This window comes from Monodelphis domestica, chromosome 7 (assembly GCF_027887165.1).
Source record: "Monodelphis domestica isolate mMonDom1 chromosome 7, mMonDom1.pri, whole genome shotgun sequence".
Taxonomy (NCBI): Eukaryota; Metazoa; Chordata; class Mammalia; order Didelphimorphia; family Didelphidae; genus Monodelphis; species Monodelphis domestica.
Genome location: NC_077233.1, coordinates 285,995,931 through 286,016,551, shown reverse-complemented (window position 1 = coordinate 286,016,551; position 20,621 = coordinate 285,995,931). Strand labels below are relative to the sequence as shown.

Genomic DNA, 20,621 nt, shown 5'->3' with positions numbered 1-20,621 from the left:
ATGATTGCCTTAATTTCCTCTTTATTAGAGGTGAGATCTCCCTTTTCACCTTGGATACTGTCAATTTGGTTTTCTTCTTTGCTTTTTTAATTAGATTGACCAATACTTGGTCTATTTTATTTGTTTTTTCATAGTACCAGCATCTAGTCTTATTTATTCAATCAATAGTTCTTTGACTTTCAATTTTACTAATTTCTCCTTTGATTTTTAGGATCTCTAATTTAGTCTTCATCTGAGGATTTTTAATTTGTTCACTTTCTAGTTTTTTAATTTGCACGCACAATTCACTGACCTCTGCCCTCCCTAATTTGTTAATATGAAGGATATGAATTTCCCCCCGAGTACTGCTTTTACTACTATGGAAATTGAAAGATACAACTCCCACCTCAGATGCCATTTTAGAGGACCTACGATAAGGAGACTGTCAGGGAAAAGGACAATACTAAATCATACCTCTATTGGCATTCCAGGACCCTAGGTATAATACCAGGCAATCCCCTGAGTAAGCTGTTGCCACTGCCCCAGCAGCCCATTAATTTCATTAAAAGAAAGCAAGTGATGTCCAGGTTCCTTCTCAACATGCAAGCAGCAAGGAGGGGAGGGAATAAACTAGTTAGACTTTGTACTGAAAAAGTTAAGGAAACTTGGCAAGCTGTGTCATCAGGAGGGGCAAGGTCTCAGTGGGAGTCAAAAGATAGGAGTGGGAAAGCAAAAGATTTAAGATGAAAATGTCATAAAAGTTTTTTATCCATTATTATTTGGGTCTAGCATGGCCACTTAATTATGAGGTGAGTCCACCTCAGTCCAGCTGAGATTTTCTAAAGAATCATTTTGATGGAAATTAAAAAAAAGGAGTGGAGGGACAGAATTTATTGATACGTACCTGACAGTTGTAAATCCAAGATTGTCCTCTTCTTAAGGATCACTGATAAACTAGACATGGTGTCATTTTTCTTTTTCAGTTACCTTTGAAATATAAGGCTTTACTTTCTTCTTTTGGGAGCTCTAAATTCCTTTCTCCTTCGGATAGTCATAATTCAAAATTTACATTATTTTCCTACTCTGATTTACTTAGGAACTATTTAAGCTTTAGGAAATCTCTGTTTCTGGCCCAGAGTTATTTGAGAATTCTGGACCTATAATGAAGCATATATATTAAACCTACGTTTTGTAAAGGGTAAAATTACGGTTGTTGACTGAATATATTAAGGGGTTACCAGGGATTAAAATTCGATCCCAATAAAATACTCAAGTCAATTTGGGATTTTTATGGTGGTTTAATTACAATAGTAGGAAGAAATTAAAAAGAAGAGAGAGGAAAGGGTATAAGACTGCTCTGGCAAGCCAGATAGGAGTTGGAGGTCAAGGAAAATAGGGATCAGTCACGTCACCAAGGTCACTCAGGAAAGATGCCTCACCTAAACCACGCTAAAGAGCTTCTCCCAATCACCTCACCAGTAAGCCGCAAACACCAAACCCAACAAGAGCTGCAAGCATGCCAAAGTGCCACCCAGAGCTCCCAAAGCTGAAAGAGCCCAACGTCCCAGAGAGAGACCAAGAGCGAGGCCAGAGAGAGGAATTGACGTGAAATACAGACCATTCTTTAATCACTTCCTGTGTCTCACATGTACCAATGGTAGCTTAAGTTTGACTTAGGACAGCCCAGGGGTCTGTCAGTTGTTTCTGATCTGTCACGTGCTAGCACATGTCTGTCATAGGCCATCCTCCTCAACACTTAATCCTTATATAGGGATGTCTACATTCCTGGTTACTGGAATTCTAAAGACTAAGCAGGGTGGAATCAATCTAAAATTCACAGTTTTGATTCCTAAATCTCTGTCTATTGATTGTCTTGACTGGCAGCAATATCTATCAATGAATGCATTAATATTTTCCATAACAGGAACAAATTTGTTACCCATAAAACAGGCATTCCAGAGAGCACAATATAGGAACTAGTTAGTTACCATCCCCTCATACCTGCATTCCTTATCAGGAGACTGATAAGACTTTACAACTATCCTCGGAGTTTTGGGGGGAAGCTGGATCAGCCTAGACTTTGTGAATCTTGAAATTTCTCAGACTTGTGAATGTTAAAAAATTCCCCATTGGGGAATTTTTCATTGGGACAATTCCCTATTGGGACTATTCCCCATTTTAAACAGTGAAGCTACTTAGATCTAAAATGTGAGAACTCTACCTCTACTCCACCCATACTTAAGACTGCTTTAGGGGAGAAAACTCCTTACTGAACAATGAAAATTACTTAAAACCATACTTAAGCCATGCCTATTTTTAGAATTTATACAAAGGGGTGCTAAGTACCTATAAAGGTCAGGCAACTTGTGAATTTACAAGGAACAAAGAACTGGGAAACTTACTCAGAGCTTTCCTGGTGTGAATTACTCAAAAATCCACACCTTCTTAGGTGTGGACTAAGAATGGTCTGTCCTTTGAAAAACGTCTACTGTGATTGGTAGATGTAAGAATTTAGGGGAGGTGACAAAGTAAAATTTCCCTTTATGAGGAAAGGAAAAGCTGAAAAACAGGATCTCTGGAACTCTCAAAAGATAGTCTCTAAGGAGGTTGTTGAGAGAAGGACAATCTCTAAGGAGGTCTCTCAAGGAAGGCTGACTCTGGCTGGAACTCCTTCTGGGGAGACTCTGTCCCCCTGAATCCTCACTTGAACAGATCTTATGGTGAGTGATAACTGATTGACTGATCTTTTCTTTTAGGGCTTAGGCCTGGGTTAGCCAGGGCTGCCTGGGCCGACCTATTCTTTTCTCATTTTATTCCTTTCTCTCTCTCTCTCTCTTTCTTTGATTCCTCATTGTATTATTAATTAAATTCTCTGTAAAACCCAATTGACTTGGGTATATTCATAATTGGGAATATTTCCCTGGCGACCACCTTATATTTGATTTAAAACAAGACACTGTAGTGAAAACATTTTCTGCGGTCACAATTTACTCACCCACTCTTATATCTACTACAATTTATATCTTCTACTATTTTACTCACTACAGTTTGAAACCTCAACCATTTTAACTCTTACAACTTTAAGGGCCTGAGTCACAGGCACTACCACCATTATATGTAATGGAACCAAATGGCTGCAGCCATCTTCCACCTTATTATAAATTACAAATTTATAATTATAAATTTACTATAAATTATAAATTCACCACACTGCAAGCTAACAAGTAAGTTTATAGCAGCTATCAGGGACATCAAATTAGCAAAAGCATAAGTCAAGGTCAAGGTTCAAATTTTCACTGATAATATGGAATAGGGAATGGGGAGAGGGATTAAGATAATAGTAACTTTGTGGAAGACAATTCCAATTGGGTTTGAGCTTTGAAGTTTCCTTAATATCTTTACCAACCATAAAAATTGTCATCATTCCCACATCCTCCCAGGCTCCTAACACTTTTACTTATATCTTCACCCAAAGGGAATACCTTCTCTCTAAAGTTATTTGGACTGGCTCAGAAACCTTAGCAAGGAGCCACACAAATCAGCAGTATTCCTATATATTACCAACAAAACCCAGCAAGAAGGGAGTATAAAATACTTGGGCATCCATGTGCCTCAACTGATACTAGAAATATGAGCACAATTACAAAATATTCTTTATCAAAATAAAGATAGCTATAAATAATGGAGGAAGATTAATTACTCATGAGTACAGCAAGCCAATATAATAAGAATTACAATATTACCTAAATGTATTTATTCAGTGCCATACCCATCAAATTACTAAAAAATAAAATAACAAAATTCATCTGGAGGAACAAGAATATCAAGGTAATCAAAAAGAAATGTGAAGGAAGGAGGACTAGAAGTCCTAGATCTCAAATTATACCAAAAAGATGTAATCATCAAAATAAGTTGTTAAATGCATAAAAAAGAGAGTAGTTGAGCAGTGAAATAGATTTGGTACTGTGAACTTTTGCCCCTTATTTTTATTATTGCTTTTCTTTTCTTTTTTGATTAGAATATTTGATTTTTCCCTTTTTTCTCATTTCTTGTACTAAAGGTACATACAATTAATATTATTTTTTTCTGCAGTAAAATAAGTTTTATATGTACATATATAGACTTGCTATAATATCAATGCATACCCAAAAACTGTGGGAACATGCCATTTATTGATAAAATGTATGGGACTGTGATTAATGTTTGTGTCTAATTCTAGGAAATGAGATAAAAACAAGGAGCACAGACAACCTGAATAGTGCCAAAAAAAAAACACACACAGGAAAAACTAGTGTGAGACGCAAGGTTGCAACGCTTGACAAAAATGTTAAGTCATAGGACTTCCTTGTAGCTACACTCTTTGTGAAGTACTCAGGCAAGTACCAATTTGACTATCATCCTGGCTCCCCATATCCCTGAGAATGACAAAAAAATCAGACCAGGGAATGACACTTCCCTATCAAAATAAACTTCCTGTAGTCTTGGCTGCAAATGGGTAAGTGAAATATTACTGCATTCTGTCCTACAGACTTGTGGGATAGAAATTTATTGAACCCTAATTTATTCTTGCTTACTCAACATTTTGTATACATAGATTTTGGTATTTTTATTCTTATTTTCAATTTTTTTCTTTCTACCAAAAGTTCAACTTTCTTCCATTTTTTTCTTTCTTTCTTTATATTTTTGGTGGTTTTGTTTTGTTTTTCTGTTCCTTTTGAAAATTGACTCATACACTCCCATAAGTCAACACTGCATCCTGAGATGAACTGGATGTTTTTTTAACACCCACTTCAGGAGGATTGTATTTTAATAAAAATTCAAGATTTTGAAATTTTGTTCAAGAAAAGATCTTCAAGGAAGAAGCTTGCTAACTCCTAAAATCCAGAGAATGTGAAAATTTAGGGGAGGTGACATAAGAGAAAATTTCTTTAAAAGGAAGGAGTAAAAAGTCAGGGGACAATTGAATTCTGTTACAATTGAATGGGGTGTATGGGGTGCTCAGGGAGGAGTAATATCTTTGGTATGGAGGGCTTGTCGTGCCCTCCTAGGGCAGCTCTCCAGCCTCTGACCCCCACTTGACACCCAGCTCTCACTGGTGGCTCCCAGTAGCTGCTAGCATGCAGTAGCGGCCACACCCCGGGCAATGGCTTCGACAGGCCGGCTAAACCTTGTGAGGGTAGCCATCGGGTCATTGACCTCTGGTGAACCAGGGCTTTGCTCACCCAGCATGTGAAGACTGCTTCGGCGGAACAGGCGGAAGAAACCAACAAGAAGGTTCAATGTTGGAGCACACAAGACAACAGGGCCATCCAATGCAGCTGAGGAAGTCTCCAGGTGTAACGACTTTTCGTGCCACTGGACCCAGGCTTCCAAAGCCGAGAGAGTGGGACTGTCTCTGTGCATCGACTTTTCCACTTAAATCTTCATGCAAAAGCGTCTTTGTGCACAAAAACGCACAAACACAATCGTCATCCTCGGTTACCGAGAGACTACTGCCACAATTGAATTCAGTTTGGAGAGTAATTTCAGTTTGGAGTGGAAGAACCCAGCTTGGAGACGGTCTTGTAGTGAGTGATAAAGACTGACTCGCTCTCCCTTAGGCTCAGGCCTAGGCCTTTTTCTACTGCTTGGCTCAGCATAAGCCAGAGCAGTTTAAATTAATTTTCATTCTCTCTGTCTCTCTCTGTCTCTCTGTCTCTGTCTCTCTCTCTCTCTCTCTCTCTCTCTCTCTCTCTCTCTCTCTCTCTCTCTCTCTCTCTCCCCCCTTCCCTTAATTCCTTCTTTCTTTATTAATTAAGATCTCCATAAATCCCAGCTGACTTGGGTATTTTCATATTTGGAAATTTCCCATGGTGACCACTTATTTAGATTTTAAGTCAAAACACTAAAATCATCCTTACAGTTTTGGTGCTTACATTAATGGATGGTCAGAATTTGCTACAGCTTCTGTCCTTTCTCTATAAAACAAACATCAAGGATAATAAAGAAAATTGATTTTAAGGCTGTATCATTTGATTTAAAATATTAACATATAACAGTTTTTTCTGTCTAAGCTCAAAAGATATTTTTTTGACAGCCCTAGAAATGTCTTTACTCTATCTTCTGAATTGAGAGAGTCCTACCCCAAGTAAGAATTTAAGTTCTGTCTTTTCTGTAAGCAGAACTAGCCTAAACCAGATATTCTTCAGGAGTGATGAGCTTCTGTCCTTGGTCCCAACATTTGAGAAAAGAGTATTTAGATACCTAGGTACACAGTGGATAGAGAACCAGATCTGGGTTCAAAACACTTTCTAGCTGTATAACCCTGGGTAAGTCACTTAACCCTAACAGCCTACCCCTTATTGCTCTTCTGTCATATAATTGCTACTCAGTATTTGGATACTAAGATTCTAAGACACAAGTAAGGGTTTAAAAAAAAGAAAGAAAAAAGAATTTTGTGACCTGGCCTCCTTCCTTATATGCCTCCTCCCACCACCAATGAAGTAATCCAGGATAGGCTGGAACTATTAGTCCACTTCCTCATTGTCTATCAATTAGAGCTATCTAATGTTGCATTTGTTATGGGGGGGAGGGGGGGGGACAAAGACTACTGGCACAAACTTCTTGAAAGAATAGCAAACAATTAACCATATTATGATTACAGAATTCAACATTACTTCAACTTTATATTAAAAATTCTGAAAGTCATGGGAAGATGTAACAGAAACATGTTTTAAGAGAATTTGGGGGGAAAACCCACAAAGATTTTATAAAGATGAGGGTTCAAAAAAGGGAGTAACAAGATTATAATATTAGCACAAGAACTGGAGCTAGAAGTGAATGAGAAAGATATGGGGGAGATGACCAAATCTCATGGAGAACTATCAAATAAGAATCTAATGTAGCTGCTAGCTGCAAAGGCCTGCAGAAAGAAGAGAAGCTTTACAACTTGAAGCTGAACCAAAAACGTTTACGCAAAATAGTTGGAAGAAGCATTTTGTCATTTGAGTGAATTTTTTTCTTGTATTAAAAAGATAGATTGAAATATTTCAAGATTTTTGAAAGTTCAAAGGAGAGTTGAGAATGATATTTCTTGCTATCAGAAATATGAAGGAAAAGAGAGACACAGTTCAACTATCTCTTGATAGCTTCATTAAAAAAAAGTTGTGCAGTCAACACAATTGATGCAATGAGTGGGTAACAGGCAACATCCCGTATACCTATATTATATGGTACTCTGCATGCTTATCAATAAATTGACCTTTCATTTCATAATTTTATTACCTTGGTACAGTATTTAATGTCTGCACTTTAGCACATCTAGTGACTTGCATAAAGGTGTTATTTTGTGTATGCCTTTATTATATAGACTAAGTAAAATGGATTGGTAGGAGCAAATTCACATTATAGAAAAATCACTTTACAAAGAGGTAAGCAGAATGGTACATTTCTGTTTAACAAGAACTGCCTGTACTCAAAACCAGTCAGTAAGCAAATACCTATTAAACCCAGCTAAGTGCTGGGGATACAAAGAAAAGCCACCAAAGGCTTGTGCCTGGCCTCAAGAAACTTACATTCTAACATGGAGACAAGTAAATACTAGACAGGTTTAAAAAACTGTTCTAGCCAGAAGATTGTGGGAAGATGGTCAAATAGGGCACAAAATTATCTCACTCTCCAAACTCCACAAAAATAATCAGAAATAATGCCTCAGAGTCCACTTTAAAGTAGCAGAAATAGTTAAGAGTCGGGGATGAAACAGAGCCGCCCAGCATAACTGGGGAGAATGGTCTCTGACCCCCTACGTGATAGTCTCACCTGACTGAAGCTCAAACTCCTCAGGGTAAATACCACTAAATCAACAAATACCACCGGGGGAAATCTATGCGAGTTCAGTATCAATTTGTCAACCTGGGAGCAGCTCGCGTAGGCAGTTGCTTCAATTCCAGAGATTTCCGCCCATCCACAGTGTGGGGGATAGGCAGCTGATGAGGAGCCCAGGGGTGCTGACCAGATACCACTCCATCCCAGCTGTGGCTTTGGGGGAGAAGCAAGGAGTAAGCGCACCTGGGTGAGTGCAGGTGCTGAGATGCCAAGACTCTCTATTGGCTGTGGTTACTCCCAGAAGAGCAAGAGTCCCTACCAGGGATTCCAGGGCAGAATGGCAGACTAACACTCGCAGCTACCTGGGAACCACAAGGAGTAAAAGCAGCGGCAGCATTGCTGGGAGCCTTTTTTGGAGCTCAGGGGTGGAGAGGAGCACCTGAGGTCACTCATAAGATGGGGTGTAAGCCAGAGAAGCTGGGAGCATGTATATTATTGATAATGCTTCATTATCTATGGCACTTTTTAATATATTTCTTTCCCTATTTTACCTTTCTTAATTAAATCTATTTTTAGTTTTAACGCTAATTGTTACCCTTGCTTTTTTTGTATCAGCTGAAGTATAGTATATTCCAGTGATGTCAAACCTTTTGGAGACCAAGTGCCATGCACCTCCCTCACACCAAATGCCCCTTACCCTACACAGCGGAGGGAGAAAATGCTCCCATTGGGCTGCTGAGCAGAGGGGTGGGTGATGTGAAAAAATGTCCTTAGGGAGGGTGGAGAAGGGGAGGGGAGCAGCTCCGCCCAAGTCCCTCTGCCTTTCTAAGTAATGAACTCTAGGGGAGGAGGGGGAGAAAGGGTGGCCACATGCACACAGAGAGCACTCTGCATGCCACCTTTGGCGCTTGTGCCATAAGTTTGCCATCACTGATATATTCTGTTCCAGCCCTTTTACTTGTATTCTATATGTAGCTCTCATTTTTAAATGTTTCTTGTAAATAACATATTGTTGGTTTTGATTTTTGATCCATTTTGCTATCTAATTCCATTTTATGAGTGAATTCATCCCCCTTACATTCTAAGTTATATTTCTAATTTTCCTGTTTGTCCTTCTCTCCCTCTCTTTTAACTCTATCCCTTCTCAAAAGTCTGATTTAATCTAACATCCCTAATCAGCACCCCTTCAAAGAAACCCTTGCCCTTATCCTGAGGCCAACTGAGGATGACTGGTTGCAAAAAAACAAAACCTTGCCATTACTTCATTGGCTCATCAAGTGTAGAAGAGGAATGACTTTACCCAGGAGGAGAGATGTCTACATCAAAGGGGAAGCAGTTAGTGCAGGAGCAGCTTTATGTCTTTCAGATTGTTCCTAAGAGGACCAAGGACACAAGGCATACAATCCAGAGTTGTGAGCTGTTCCGGACACAAGGGTTTCCTCACTTATGCCTTCCTGGTAGCTTCTATTAGACTATTCATTGTCCCCCAGAGACAATGTGTGGCTTGATAGGAGAACATGACCCCCAGGTCACAAATGAATGATGACTTAACCAAATAAGAGAACACAAATAAAGCACTTTGCAAACCTGGAAGAAATATACAAATGCTAGCTATCATTCCTACCTCTGTCTTTTATTGAGTTAAGTCATTCTTATTTTTGTTATTTTAAATGCAATATTTTTAAATATTCTTGCCTTTGCCTTATTGCAAAGTAAACAAGTTATATGTAAGATTTAATGGTATCATAGTAACTTTTTTGTAAATGAACACACTTATTAGATAAGAGTCCGGGGTTTTCCCCATCCCCATACAGATTATGGTAGTTCTTTTCATAAAAGTCAAGGGGCTAAGGCTCAGACCACCAAGCAGCAGCCAAGCAGCTTCCTAGAAGGCAAGTCACTCCTCAAACATCTGTTTGTGGAACAAACTTAATTTTTGTACTGGGCTGAAAACTACCCCACCCCCTTACCCATGTCTATAAATTACTCACTCGTTTTGATAGTACACTGTGGGGGCCTAGTCTGTGGAACTGGTCTTGAACACTGATCTTGGACAGACTGATAATAGTGTGCTTATTATGCTCATCCAAGCACAAAAAGCAGAGATAGTTAGTGGGTTAGATTTCACTTGAGAAAGTTCGCCCTTGCTCTCTAAAACAAAAAATTCCATCCTTTTAATACCTATATTCTTTCGGTGATATAATGTAGTTGTGGATCATGGAACACTATTATTACCAAAGAAAATGTGAAATGTAAACTCTTTGAGGGCAAGGATTTTTTCAGCTTTAATATTTGAATCTCCAATGCTTTTATTTATGATGGACATTTCTGAATGAATAAATTAATTTGGAAGAGACCTAAAGAGCAATGGAGAAATGTACAGAAATCAGACACTCAGAAATATATATGTTCAGAAAAAGGAAGTGAGAGGCAGCTAGGTGGCTCAAAGGATTGAGAGCCAAACCTAAAGATCTTAGGTCCAAATCTGGACTCGGACACTTCCTAGCTGTGTGGCCCTGGGCAAGTCACTTATTCCCAATTGCCTAGCTCTTACCACTCCTCTGCCTTGGAAACAATACACAGTATTGATTTTAAAACAAACAGTAAGGGTTTAAATTTTTTTTAAAAAGGAACCAAACCAGTCATGAATCAAGAAAAGGCCCAAGAGATAGATGCTGCATTTGTGTCAATATAAAGTTTATAGACCTAAAGGAAGGCTTTCAGCACACTGAGTAAAGACTAACTAATACAAGGTAGAAAAGTAGATGGATTATATATAATATGTACCATTAGGAAAAGTGCTATGAGATCAGATAACCAGTGACATTTTTACATACATTTTCTGGTGAGGCTATGTAGTTGCAAAGCCTCCGGTCACCACTCTCATAACAGAATCTAAACTTTCAATAACCCAGACAGATGCTGCAGGTAGCATGTAGGCAATAGTATATCATTAATGATGACTAAGTCAGTCATACAGCAAATGGGAGGGATAAACAATCCGAGTATTTCACTGATACCCAAAAAACATCAAGACTCAGAGAAAGATCCATTATGAAGCCCATTATATATACTTTATAAAAAGGATTTATGGAAAGACATGAAGAACTGCCACAGAATGAAAAGCCAAGCTACACCACGGGCAGGAGTGGCCACAACAATGAGATCACAGATCTTTCAAATGACTAAAAGTACCCTTATAAATGGGACACTGTTTACATTTTCATAGATCAAATTTGGGCAGTCCTAGAACAGAAACGCTATTTAATAGTAACATTGTTCCTAAGGGACTAACTAAACCGCCGGAACAAAGTATCACCTAAAGAATTTCCCCAGACTTGGTTAACAATGTTAGGCAGGAATTTGATGAAATGCAGCATAAAAGGAGCTTACAATTTAGTTAGGTATAAAAGGTATAAACAGGAGAAGAATCTCACAGGGTAAGCAATGATGGGGTTTCTCCAGCTTCCAGGCACAGTACTAAGCACTAGGAATCCAAAGAAGGCAAAAAAGGTCCCATCGATGTGCTCATCAACGGCAGAATGAACAACATTTCTTCAGTGTCTATGATATCGTAGGCACTGTGCTAAATGGAAGGGATACAAATTTAAATGAGAGAATCTCTGCCTTGTTCAAGGCTCTTACATTCTGAAGAGGGAAGCAATCTACATAGAAGTGGTACTTATGGAAGAGTGTTTTAGCCTGATCAGTAAACTACAGGTTACTAATTTACTAAAACTAATTCAGATGTGCATTAGGAAGCCATGGTAATAGTGATCTGATTGCTGTGCCTGGTGCAAGAAGTAAAGGGGGAGAAAGAGGACACAGTAGCAAGGCAGGAAGATGTCAGTGAACCATACTGGACAGATGAAGTCAGCAGGATAGGATGAGCTCTCACCACTCGAGAGAGCACTGCCCCAGGGCAGCTCCCGGGCTCTTCACCTTGGTTAAGAAAAGCACAATCTGTTCTAAAAGTAGAGCAGTAGCCAAGAAACTGAGTCACTGCTATTGCTTCTTCATGGGACACAGCTCTCAGACCATGGCCAGTTGTCTCATCTTGCACCACAGCCATCCAAATAATGCCCAAATCAGTTATTTATGTCTTGAATGGAAGAGAAATGAGCAGAAGTAAAAATGTAAGTATCCCCTCAAAATTAATTGGAGGCTATGAAAAAACTAAATTTAAATCTGCTAGAATCAAGCCACATTTAGTAATAATTGTGTGTCTAATTACAGCATCAAAAAATTTTAATACTTTAAAAACAAATTAAATTCTCCTAACTGATTATTTTGTTCTACACTTTTCAACACTAAAACTCAATGAAGACCCTCAAAAGTAACAAAGTAAAATCAATTTTCTTATTGACTTTGAATATAAAATAGGAAATGTATCCCACAAAAAAAAAATCACAAATAAATTGGGTTAAAAAACAAACTGATATTGTTGGCAAAGTGTTGGCAAACCTAATTAAAGAAAAACAAACCAGAAAGTCAATGTTGGAGGAGCTATGGACTATAAGAAAGGCACGGTAACACACTACTGCTTCTGTGAATTGTTCCAAGTCTTATTGGGAAACAACTTGTAATTATGCAAGAATAGTAACTCAACTATTCATGCTCTTTCACCCAGTAATCCCACTACTGGGCATAGATCTCAAAGAGGAAAATAGAAGAAAAACTCAAAATATTTAAATGAGCACTTTTCATGGAAGAAAAAAGGAAACAAAGTGGATGTCCATCAATTAAGGGAACACCTGAAGAAACTGTTAAATATGGCTATGCTATTATTGTGCTAAATGAAATGATTGAATACAATGAATTCAGGAAAGCATGGGAAGATCTGTATGAACTGGCAAAGCAAAGAGAACAGAACCAAGACAACAATATGCACAATGAATAAAATAATGCAAATGAAAATAACTCATAAAGGTAACTGAACTCTGAGCAACAGCAATGTCCAATCTGGACCTGGAGAAGAGATTGATGAAGTACACACATTGTCCTCAATTCGGTACAGAAAAAGAGGACTACACGGATTGAAGCACACGTTCTCTTACTTTATTGTTTTATTTGTTTTCTTTTGTAACATGTCTAATATGGAAATGTGTCTGGCATGATCTCACATGTATAATCCAAATCAAAGTCCTTGTCTTCTCAAGGAGGGGGAAAGGATAGGAAGGAGGGAGATAATGTAAAAAAAAGAAAAAAAAGAAAAGAAATTGCATGGTTTTAGTTAAATGGTAATGTTAACATACTAGAAATTCTTCTGTGGTTCTTTCAGGATACTATAACACTAGGCCTGATAGTAATCCCTCTTCTGCCAATATTCTGGCTTTTTCAAACCCCAAACTCTCTAACTTAGTTCCCTTCCTTTTATCGGTCTAGTCAATTATAATGACTACAGGTATCAAAAGATAAATACTATCAATGCCTTATACTTAGGGTTTTATATTTTATAATAAAATTGATTAGTGCCCTGACTTAACAATTCTTTAAGTTAAAAATATTGTGAAATTAGTTTGCTTAATATGAAGAGAACTCTGGGCTTGGGAAATAAATTTCCATGCAGAAGTAATGATTAGTATTCATTCTGACTGAGAGTACACATAATAATCCACAATAACATAATGGCAATTAGTGAAGATAAACAACTTTGGATTTAAGTTAAGAAAGAAGCAGCTACTGAAATTACAAAAAAATACAAAAACTTACCGACTACTGATGCACCTCTTTCTGCAAAAGCCAGGGCATATGCTCGTCCCAATCCTAGTTTAAAATAAAAACAAAAACTTGAACAATTAATATTGTTTTCCTTTCTCATTACACTCAAGTCATTTTTCAATAACTAGTAATTAGTATTATAATTATAAAAAATTAGCCTTATAGTATCAATTCAGAAAATAATGAAGGTAAGAAATACTGAGATTATTCTTATAGCTAGATAATACTGTTGAAAAATAAGCTTTTATACATTAAAATCTGCCACCAAAATGAGTTTTTTTAAGATTTGATCCACCTAGAAAGTTTAAGAAATGAGCAAAAGCAAGAATCTAAGCACCTTCTTTTCCTCAAGCTTTTTCATACTCTATAAAATAGAGAGGCCAAGAAACTTATCTGAGCATGATGGTTTTGGGAAACTCAAGTACTTGTGCTTCCTCTAATAAAAATCAAAGAGCTATAGTTAAATAAGACCCTTCCTGTTAGGGCAAAAGGACAGGGGAGGGTTGTAAAAGAGATGTTATCTAAACTAAATTGAGAATTGGGGTGCATCAGGAGAGAGAAGAGGCAATAGTAAAGCCAAAAAAAAAAAACCTTTAACTTCTGCAATCTTTTCCATAATATCTGGCCTCTGTGATTCTATAACCCTTTCTTATCAAGTATTTAAGGATGTGGCTTTTTTTCTTGGAATTCTGCAAATGCAAATGCTATGCTTCCTGATTCTTAGGAACACAAATTAATTAATATTGCTTACTATGGAATATTAACATGAATCAATATATTTATACATAGCTATGTTCATAAATAAGTCATTTCATCACTTCTGGGCTTCTGGACTAAGATCAAGTATAAATAAATCATTTCTCCTTTGTCAGGATCTAGACATACAGGAAGGTTATGCCCCCTCCCCTATAAAACCAAGAATTCATTCACATGTTGACTCCAGGGGAAAACACATATATCTCTATAAGGCTCCCGATTCTCATGTGAGAGAATAATACAGGGTTATTTTCCTGCCATTTAACATATAATTGATATGTATGCCATTAAGTGTTCATTCTCTCTTGATTTTTGTTTTTACCTCTAAAACCAACTATTAAGGTCTCCTCCCTCTTTGCCCAATAATAACTGTATGTATAAAGTGTACATATGGGTCCAAATAACCCCACAGCACCTGGCATCATACACAAGAACCTCTACGTTCCTCTTATTGGTTAATTTTGGGTAACTCAAGTAACAGGCTGTTTCCTTACTCATCTGCCTCTACTAATTACTACTCTCAAAGAAACCTGGCTACACCAATCACCATCTTTGAACCCCCCACAAAGGAGAGAGCGTCTCTTGCGCATGTCAATATAGGGTTTTCATACACAAAAAAGGGAGGTCAAGGAAACCATCATTATGATGACAGCACTATAATTTGGGAAGCTGATACAGCCTCCAATCTGTATGAAGATCCGAAGGGTTACAGTTTCCTACTCCAGTCTACAGCTGGCTAAAAGAATGTTCTTTAATAAATAAAGGGTGTTTTTAATCTTTAATAAATTTAATAAAAATAAATTCAAACACATAATTCTTACGTATGGGTTTCATTTCTTACTCCCTAGTGTGGACACAGAGTTACCATACAATTACTCACTTGTGGAGGCAATTTCTGCCAAATGAAGTGAGATGGGAAGAAGAAATGGATCAATTCTACTTATTTTTCAATTTTTCCAACTCAAGGAGCCTTCATTCTAATTACTGTTTGAGCAGCCCTGATTTATAGACCTCTCACTAGACTATAAGCTCCAGTAGCAACAGAGGACTGAATTTTCTTTTTTTGAAAATTGATCTTCCTAATATCTTTCATATAGTTTTTTATATCTCTCACTGTGCCTCCCTGGTGCAACATTACATAAATACTCAATAAATACTGATGTGCTAGATTGAAAGTTAGCCAATGACTTCCTTATGGTCAATTATAAAAGTTTCTAATCAAATCTCTGTCTTAAACATCTCTAGTTCACTCCTTAATGGGCTATACCAATAACCATCTCCTAAACCAAATTCTGAATCAATATGAAACTATAATTTTTAACACCATTCTCTTTTAATATACAGCTCTACCAACAGAGCTAGGAGCTAAATTCTAATGCTTTCTCTCTACAATCTCTCATATCCAGTCATTTCTTTTACCCCAGCCCTTGTCAAACAAAGCCCTAGTTACCTCAATTCTGCAAAACTGTAAATTCCTTCTTCTTGCTAGCCTCAATCTATCCCCATTCTGCACACTATAATTTTTTTTTTTAAGTTTGTTGTTTAAATTCCTCTAATTCATCCCTGAAATGACTTATTTTCCTCCAAATACAAATTTTTGACTAGGACTTTCAAAACTTTCCATTAGCTAGCTTTACCTTCACCATCCATTCTCAACACTTACTTTCATTATACCCTAGAACCCTAGAGTACTCTTTAAAATAGTACTAATACTCAGCACTATCCACTCATTATTATCATAAACATTTATTAAATGCTTAAAATCATGCAGTTTCCTAAAGAAAGGTGCAGTCCAGTGGATAAAACTGGACCTGAATTTACCCAAATTTATAAAGAACTAAACCAATTGTACAAAAAAATCAAGCCATTCTCCAATTGATAAATGGGCAAGGGACATGAACAGGCAGTTTTCAGCCAAAGAAATCAAAACTATTAATAAGCACATGAAAAAGTGCTCTAAATCTCTTATAATCAGAGAGACGTAAATCAAAAGAACTCTGAGGTATTACCTCATACCTAGCAGATTGGCTAAGATGACAGCTATGAAAAGTAATGAATGTTGGAGGGGATGTGGCAAAGTGGGGACATTAATGCATTGTTGGTGGAGTTGTGAACTGATCCAACCGTTCTGGAGGGCAGTTTGGAACTATGCCCGAAGGGTAATAAAAGACTGTTTGCCCTTTGATCCAGCCATATCACTGCTAGGTTGGTACCCCAAAGAGATCACAAGGAAAAAGACTTGTACAAGAATATTCATAGCTGCGCTCTTTGTGGTGGCCAAAAATTGGAAAACGAGGGGATGCCCTTCAATTGGGGAATGTCTGAGCAAATTGTGGTATATGTTGGTGATGGAATACTATTGTGCTCAAAGGAATAATAAAGTGGAGAAGTTCCATGGAGACTGGAACAACCTCCAGGAAGTGATGCAGAGCGAGAGGAGCAGAACCAGGAGAACATTGTACACAGAGACTGAGACACTGTGGTACAATCAATTGTAATGAACTTCTCCATTAGTATCAATGCAATGACCCTGAACAACTTGGAGGAATCTACGAGGAAAACCACTCTCCACATTCAGAGGAAACACTGTGGGAGTGAAAACACAGAAGAAAAACAACTGTTTGACTACATGGGTCAAAGGGAATATGGCTGGGGATGTAGACTCTAAATGAACATCCCAGTACAACCATTAACAACATGGAAATAGGTTCTGATCAAGGACACAAGTAATACCCAATGAAATTGTGTGTTGGCTGTGAGGGGAGGGAGAGAAATAATGTAATTATTGTAACCAAGGAATAATGTTCTAAATTGACTAAATAAATTAATTTTTTTAAAAATCTGGACCTTGCATCAGAAAGATTTGAATTCAAATGTCACTTAGCCTCTGTCAGACCCCAGTTTCCCCAAATATGAAATGGGAATAATATGAATACCTCCCTTGGTTGATGAGTCCAAAATAAGAGAATATTTTGTAAATGCTTGTTTCCTTCCTTCCTAAATTCAATTTCTTTTCATCTCTGAACTAGATCCTCTCATCTCCCTTCTTCCAGGTTTTGAACACCTGTTTCAAATGCATGGCAAATGTTCAGTTTTCTGTCATATACCCACAGTAATACACATCTAGAGCAATCCTAGTCTTTATTCATGAAAGTCTGTTTAAAGCTAACAAAAAAAAAATCTTTTTTCACATCATAGTTCCAATTTTTTATTTGGAAGATATGGCCACCATAATTATCCTACCTCTCTTCCCCTTCAAATTCTACCTTTCCCAAACCCTTGATCTAATCTGATCAGCCCATTCTCTAATCCAATGGCATAATTCAGTCATTTCAACCATCCCTAGGAGATCAAAAAATCATCTAATTTGGATCCCTTGCCTTTCAGAGATAGAAGCTAAAGCTAAGAAAAATGAAAAATTTGCTCATGGTCATATCAGTAGTAAAATAACAGGGCCAAGAATACCATGTCTACCCTCAACTCAAAATGCAGATTTACGCATATGATTTTTCCCATACTTTCCTAGTAAAAGTTCCTTTTGAAAAATGACAGCCATGTTCAAGCTGAACTAAAATAAGAAGGGATTTCCTTCCGTGCACTGGTCTGGATAATGAGAGAGAATGAGTGAATGCCTAGAAGCCAGAGGTGGCCAAGAAGAGTTGTAGCAACAGTCCTAAAAATATAAATAAAACTCCAATAAGAGTATCAGAGCTGAAGGATGCAGAGAGCTGAAAAACAAAGAGGTAGAAGGTACCAGGCAAGAAATAGAGGGAAAGGATGGGACACATAATAGTACTCATCGTTCCTTCCATATCTTTTGAAGTTTTCAACCAGAGGAACATGGGAAGATATGGGAGACTGGAAGTTACAGGGAAGAATAAAATGACTGTCTGGGCCTCATTTGCCACATCTGTAAACTGAGGGGGTTAGACAAATGGGAAGAGTGGGCTGTAACTCAGAGTACAAGGGTACTGAGGTACCCGTGTGGGATGCAACTGTGGCAATGATAACTTCTAGTACTGAAAGTCCTTCCACTCCCTTCCAAATCCTCTCTGCTGATGCAGGCTCCCAAGGATTGCTTCTTTCTCTAATCTTGGGTGCACAAATCCACAGTGAAAAGCATGCATGTTCTGGGAAACTGCCTGAGGTGATTATCTTGCCAAATCTAGTTGAATGCCTTTTCTACGGTTGCTCCAAAACCTCTGAGAGCCAAACAGGGGAAAGTTCACTCCTCTTTTTTTCCAAGCTCCCAGGTCTGGTTCTTCCTCAGTTTCTGGCTCTTCTGACTTTTGACACTTCTGGCTCCAGCTCTCTCCGACCTGATATTCTCCACTTTGGACCCTGACACTTGCACCCTTCTCAGATATATCTATAATCTTATCTGGAAAAGCACACTTTAAGCAACCAAAAGTACTGGGTAACTGTGGCCTCGTGCCTATAGTCAGGAAGACCTGAATTCAAATGTGGCCGCAGATGATTACTAGCTCTATAATCCTGGGAAAGCCACTTAACCTCTTTCTGCCTGTTTCCTCAACTATAAAAATGAGGGTAAAAGCACCTACTTCGCAAGATCATTGCAGAGATGAAACGTGGTACTTGTAAAGCATGAAGCCCAGTGCCTAGACTATAGTAGCTTCTTCATAAATGACTGCTCTTTTCCAGGCCCTTCCGAAATCAATACTGACTCTTGGACGTACCATGAACGTGGTTCCTAAGGATCCCAACTGTACTTACACCTCTGGTCTCCCTGCTCGCAAGCCCCGAATTACCACCAGACACATAATTTGTAAATGCATTCACTCCCAAACCGCTCCCTAATCATTTCGGCATTTTTAAGGAACGTTATGGGGAACGTGTCCTGCTCGGCTGGCGTCCACAAAGCAGGTGTGCTATCGTGGAATAGCTGCCAGCCCGGGTCCAAGAGTCCCTCCATGGGCAGAATCAAAGTCCTTTTCAGAGGACTCTGCTGCAAGTCAGGACAAACTTTGATCTAGTTCCATCAGGCCACAAGCAAAAACGCAGCGGTGTTTTCCCACTGAAAGGACCAGAGGGAAATGAGGGATACTCTCCTCTCTGGGCAGAAACAGCCCATTTTAACGTTTCTGAAAAGGTCAAGAGAAAGAAGGGAGGTGGCCACGGATTCTGCGGGTGGGGACACCACGTCCCCGCCACTGCGCGCCGGCACCACCAAGCTCAGCGACCACAAAACCAGGCCGACTAACAAGGCTTCTCCCTTCCCCACAAATAACCCCCCCACACACCCCGACCACCCCACCGCCCTCCCGCTTTACTCCCCAAGTCCTGGAAGTGCGCAGCAGCAGCAGCAGCAAGTAGAAACGGGCCTGAGCCGGAGAGCGTGCGCGCGCATCCCGTCGCGAGGGGGTGAGGACGGGGCTTGGAAGGAGCGCGGGAGCGCTCGCCGGGGGATCGACGCTGCCTCTTTGCTCACCTCCCCCCGCGCCGGTGACCAGCACCACCCGCCCGTCGAATCTCAGCTGTCCTTCCATGAGTCCCTTTCACAGATACAGTCACACAAACCCACACTGAGGTCTACTGGGCTCTGCGCGAGAGGCGTGGCGAGGGGGGCGGGGCCCTGGAGAAGGCGGAAGGAGACAGTAGTTACTCTAAGAACCGGACGGGGAGCGCGTGAGCAAATGAGAGTGTTCGTGTTTTTGCGCGGCCGCAAGGCACCTCGGGAAACGTAGTCCGGAAACTCTTCGGATTCATCCCTGATCTATCTATCCCAAGTTGCCTTGGGTCTGAGATTTCTACAGTAACTCAATCGGTCACCAGCTTTCTGCCATAGGTTTCCCCACGCGGTAGGAAATTTGGAAGAACAGCCATAAGGCGAACTCCATCAAATTCTATTTCATTCCAGTTGTGTTGGTGGAGGGGGTTAGGAGAGCCCTGGGGGACTGTAGGACCCACCCGGGAGGAAAGAGCTTGAGCTTGGAGCCAGAGGTCTTGGGCTTATCTTGTGTTCTTGATCAAACCACTAAACATCTTTGGTCCTCATTTTCTTCAGCTGGATTCGCAATATAATAATCATTCGGTTTCCTTGCAGTGCTGGGTCTTATGAATCCCTCAGCTCCTACCGTCACCATCCAGGCAAGCAGCATAAAGTCGGAGGGAACCTCTCCTTACCCAACTAAGTATGCCCATCCGCTCCCCAGGGGCATGAGGTGCAAGAAGAATCAAGGAAAGGCTCACTAATCTTGGCCCTATGTCCTGTTAAAGATCCACCAAACTATCTTAGAAACACCTTCTGAACTCTTCTCTGTCCGGCAATTAGATTTCTTTCCTGTCTTTATCTGCCTTGCATGCTAAATAATGGGATATCCTTTAACTACACCCAAATGAGC

The 20,621-nt window shown here is 39.2% G+C and overlaps 1 protein-coding gene across 2 annotated transcripts in view; it reads right to left on the bottom strand.

The window, feature by feature from the left end:
• HSD17B4 (hydroxysteroid 17-beta dehydrogenase 4) overlaps positions 1-19,928 on the bottom strand; it is a 135,437-nt gene extending 115,509 nt beyond the window's left edge. Inside the window, exons 1-2 of one of the 2 annotated variants that reach the window (XM_001378174.5) lie at positions 19,709-19,928; positions 13,495-13,548 (exon numbers count right to left, since the gene is read on the bottom strand). In XM_001378174.5, the coding sequence (XP_001378211.3) occupies positions 13,495-13,548; positions 19,709-19,766 (112 nt within the window). In that variant the 5' untranslated portion in view covers positions 19,767-19,928. Of the gene's footprint in view, positions 1-13,494; positions 13,549-18,821; positions 19,495-19,708 lie in introns of those variants that run through there. The other variant, XM_016423750.2, reaches the window with a different exon arrangement.
• Between the last annotated feature and the right edge of the window lie 693 nt (positions 19,929-20,621).